The sequence below is a fragment of the Cordyceps fumosorosea genome, assembly GCF_001636725.1.
Source record: "Cordyceps fumosorosea ARSEF 2679 chromosome Unknown scaffold_138, whole genome shotgun sequence".
NCBI lineage: Eukaryota > Fungi > Ascomycota > Sordariomycetes > Hypocreales > Cordycipitaceae > Cordyceps > Cordyceps fumosorosea.
Window position 1 is genome coordinate 6,017 of NW_017387438.1, and position 3,323 is coordinate 9,339.

The 3,323-nt window shown below is 37.9% G+C and overlaps 1 protein-coding gene across 1 annotated transcript; it reads right to left on the reverse strand.

The window, feature by feature from the left end:
* Window positions 1-247: 247 nt before the first annotated feature.
* ISF_10007 (hypothetical protein) lies at window positions 248-1,288 on the reverse strand (the record flags this gene model as incomplete). Its single annotated transcript, XM_018853605.1, has 1 exon — window positions 248-1,288. The coding sequence occupies one exon, from the start codon at window positions 1,286-1,288 to the stop codon at window positions 248-250; it is 1,041 nt and encodes a 346-aa protein (XP_018699207.1).
* Between the last annotated feature and the right edge of the window lie 2,035 nt (window positions 1,289-3,323).

Consider the following 3,323-nt stretch of genomic DNA (forward strand, 5'->3'; position numbering starts at 1 on the left):
ATTTCTAGTAAATAACTAAACTAGATTTTTACTAATTAATCTAAATAATAACTCTACTATTAAGAGATATTTCTTAAAATAACTTATATTATAATAATAACGGCTATGAATAATACCTAGGCTTAGAAATTATAACTCTACCCCCCCTGCTATTCTATAATCCCTCTATACACGTATCCGAACTGTAGTAGAGTTCGATTTCTCTGTGCTAGTAGGGTTTCTGCTTTATGGTGTCAAGTCGCTGATATTAGCTTGGTTCGGGCGTTTCAAAACCAACTGCCGGCATAAACTGGTCATCATCTCTCAGGAGACCTAGCACATTTCTGATGTTTGTTCGCAAGGATGCGGCGAGGGCTCGTGCTGACTTCTCAGAGGGATTGCAAGCCTGGTCCATGATGCTTTGAAATGAGTCAGGTGAATCTAAGTAGCCGAATAAGCTGTTTGAGGACGTCCGCTGCGCTGTAAGGCAGAACGCAGCCGGGAGGCCCATAACTCGTTCGACGGCACTGATATTGTGCTGGGCCACTTGAACAACGATTTTGATATACAAGTCGCCCTTGATGGGCGGTAGGCCGCTGATATGAGTGAACCCCGGAAAATTCTCAAAGAAGCCGAGGACATCATGCAGGCCGCTCAAGAACCGCTGGACGTGAACAAAGATGGAGTTGTATACCTGCAGCAGTTGTATGTGGCCAGACAAGCACATGAGCACGACCGGTGTGTTCAAAGGCGATGAGCTGTGGTCCTGGATCGGCGAGATGATTTGGTTGGCAATGGCAGTCAATTCAGATGTACTCTCCAGCGCCCGGAGGAGAGGGTTGGCCTGCAAATCCCCGACCTTGTCAACACATGAATAGAGGAGATTTGGAGGGGGAATGCCCAAAACGAAAGTATCTATGTGCGAAAGCTGATCGGCGATGCCCTCGTTGAGGCGAGCAAGCCGGGTGAGGACGTTGCTCGAGCTGAGAGACGGAGCCGGCAGTCTATTTGCGATGTCAAAGGCGCTGCCAGGTAGAGATTGAAGCTGAAAAGCAGGGTCAACGCAGAAAACCGGAGTGTTGGTACCAGGCAGAGCGGTGAGCGACTTTGACGCCGGCTGCTCTCCACCACGCAACTCATGGAGATCTGCGTCCTTGGTGAAAGCGCCTGGGTTGGGACCGCCGACAAGGTCTGAGAATGCGACAGCGTCGTTAGGGAATCTGAGATCCAGAGCGTTGACGATGGCGTCCGGAGTCTCGCTGCCGGACACTCCCTCGTCGAAGAACATGTTAAACAGGTCGGAGTCCATAGTGAGGGGGTTGTGGAAGCACTCGAGGCTGCCACTGCCGCGAGTCGGCCGCGATGCAAATTCCTGTGCCGATTTGGTGGTGGTCCTGGGCTCTGGTGCCGGAACGGATGCGGGAGACACTTCGGGCGCAGACCTGGGTACCGTGACAGATACAAATACTGAATGCCGTGGTCTTCGGGATCCCTGCTGCTCGTGAGTGCCGTTGGGGCTGATGTGACGACGCCCCAGTGGCCTCGGAGCCCCCATTACACAGGGTGCGCTAGCTCGGGCACAACGGACGCAGGGTCCATCGCCTTGGCCTTGCGATCGCAAGCATCGCACCTTGTGCTCTCGACATCGGTCACAAGCCGACCGCTTAGCAATGGGCCGCCGCTGGTGTTGCTGCATCGCAGCGATGGTAGTCAGTCACAGGGGTAATTTCAGTGATACGGCCTTGTTTGGAGGAAGTCCCCGAACAAAGCGCCTGGAGTATCTTTAATCCGCCCCGCATCGTATTTGCGTCAGCCGATAGTACTCGAGGTAGGTACCTCAGTGAGTTCAGCTAAGGGACCTGACCCTTAGATTAGGTTACCCTACTGTTTTTAATATACACTATATATTTTAATATTATAATATTTTAGATTAATAAATTATTATAAATAAGTTATTAATAAATTACTTAGTTTATTATTACTATTATTATTCTTAATAGAAGAAAAGAGTTAGTTAATTCTTTTTTTTTAATTAGTTAATAAATAGTTCTAAATAAATTATTAATTAGTTACTTACTTTACTATTAATAATCTTAAGTAAGTAGGGGGGGTATAGTTAGATAATATTCTAAAATAGTAAGTAATTCTAGATTACTTTTAAAGTAGTTATATAATTATATAACTTCTATTAGTTAAAAATATTTTAAAATATAGTATAATATATATATAATTATTTATATTATAGAGTGTATATATTCTAATACTAATAATAGAGTCTATTATACATAATACTAGTAGATAATAAGTACTAATAATAGATTTTAATAGACTTTATAATAAATATCCTAGTTTAAACTAAAGATAAATAATAATACTTAATAGTAATTATAGATTACTTATTAAAGTATATTTAATTAGAAATAATAATATTTATAATAATAAAGACTTATATATACTAGTTCCTTAACTACTAATAGTAGTACTTTAACTTCCTTATAGTAATTAGAAATAACTAAGACTTTAATTAAATAGAATTACTCTAATATATAATATATTTACTAATAGACACTAAGTAGACAGTTTCTATAGTATTTTACTTATAAAATAAAAGTATAGAGTAAATAAACTAAAAAGTTTAAATAGCTATATAGGTCCTTATTTTATTCTCCTAGTATAATATTATAAATACTATAAGACGTATAAGTAGGGCTAAGAGAAGTAAGGTGAAGGCTTATTACACTAGCTACTAAAAGGATAGGAGATTATATAATCTCCTTAGGATTAAAGACTTAAGCTATTAAACTATTAATCTAAGAATAGGATCTAAGGGATTAAGGGTTAAGCCTTCTAATCTAGAGTTATAGTAGAAGGATAGATAAGTACTTAAAGAGGAGGTATTCTTATAGCTAAGTAGTCTAAATCTCTACTAATTAATCTAAGTAATAGTTTTACTATTAGGAGATATCTTTTAATATAACTTATATTATAATAACTACTTATATATACTTTATATATTTAAACTAACTTTTTACTTAAGAAGTAGACTAACTATAGATTAGGATTAAGCTACTATTATATTTTAATTAGTCCTATTTAGTAAGTTACTTTTAAGATTATAAGTAGTTAACCTTTATAATATCTACTACTAGTAGTAAGAATACTAATATAGTAGTAGTAGTTATTAATCTAATAGTTATAAATACTAATTTAGTAACTATAGTTATTAATCTAGTAGTTAAAATTATTAACTTTAATACTAAAGTTAAGTACCTTTATATATAGTTAGAGGAAATAAAGCTTAAAGCTACTATACTACTTAAACTAAAAGTAATAATACTAAAGTT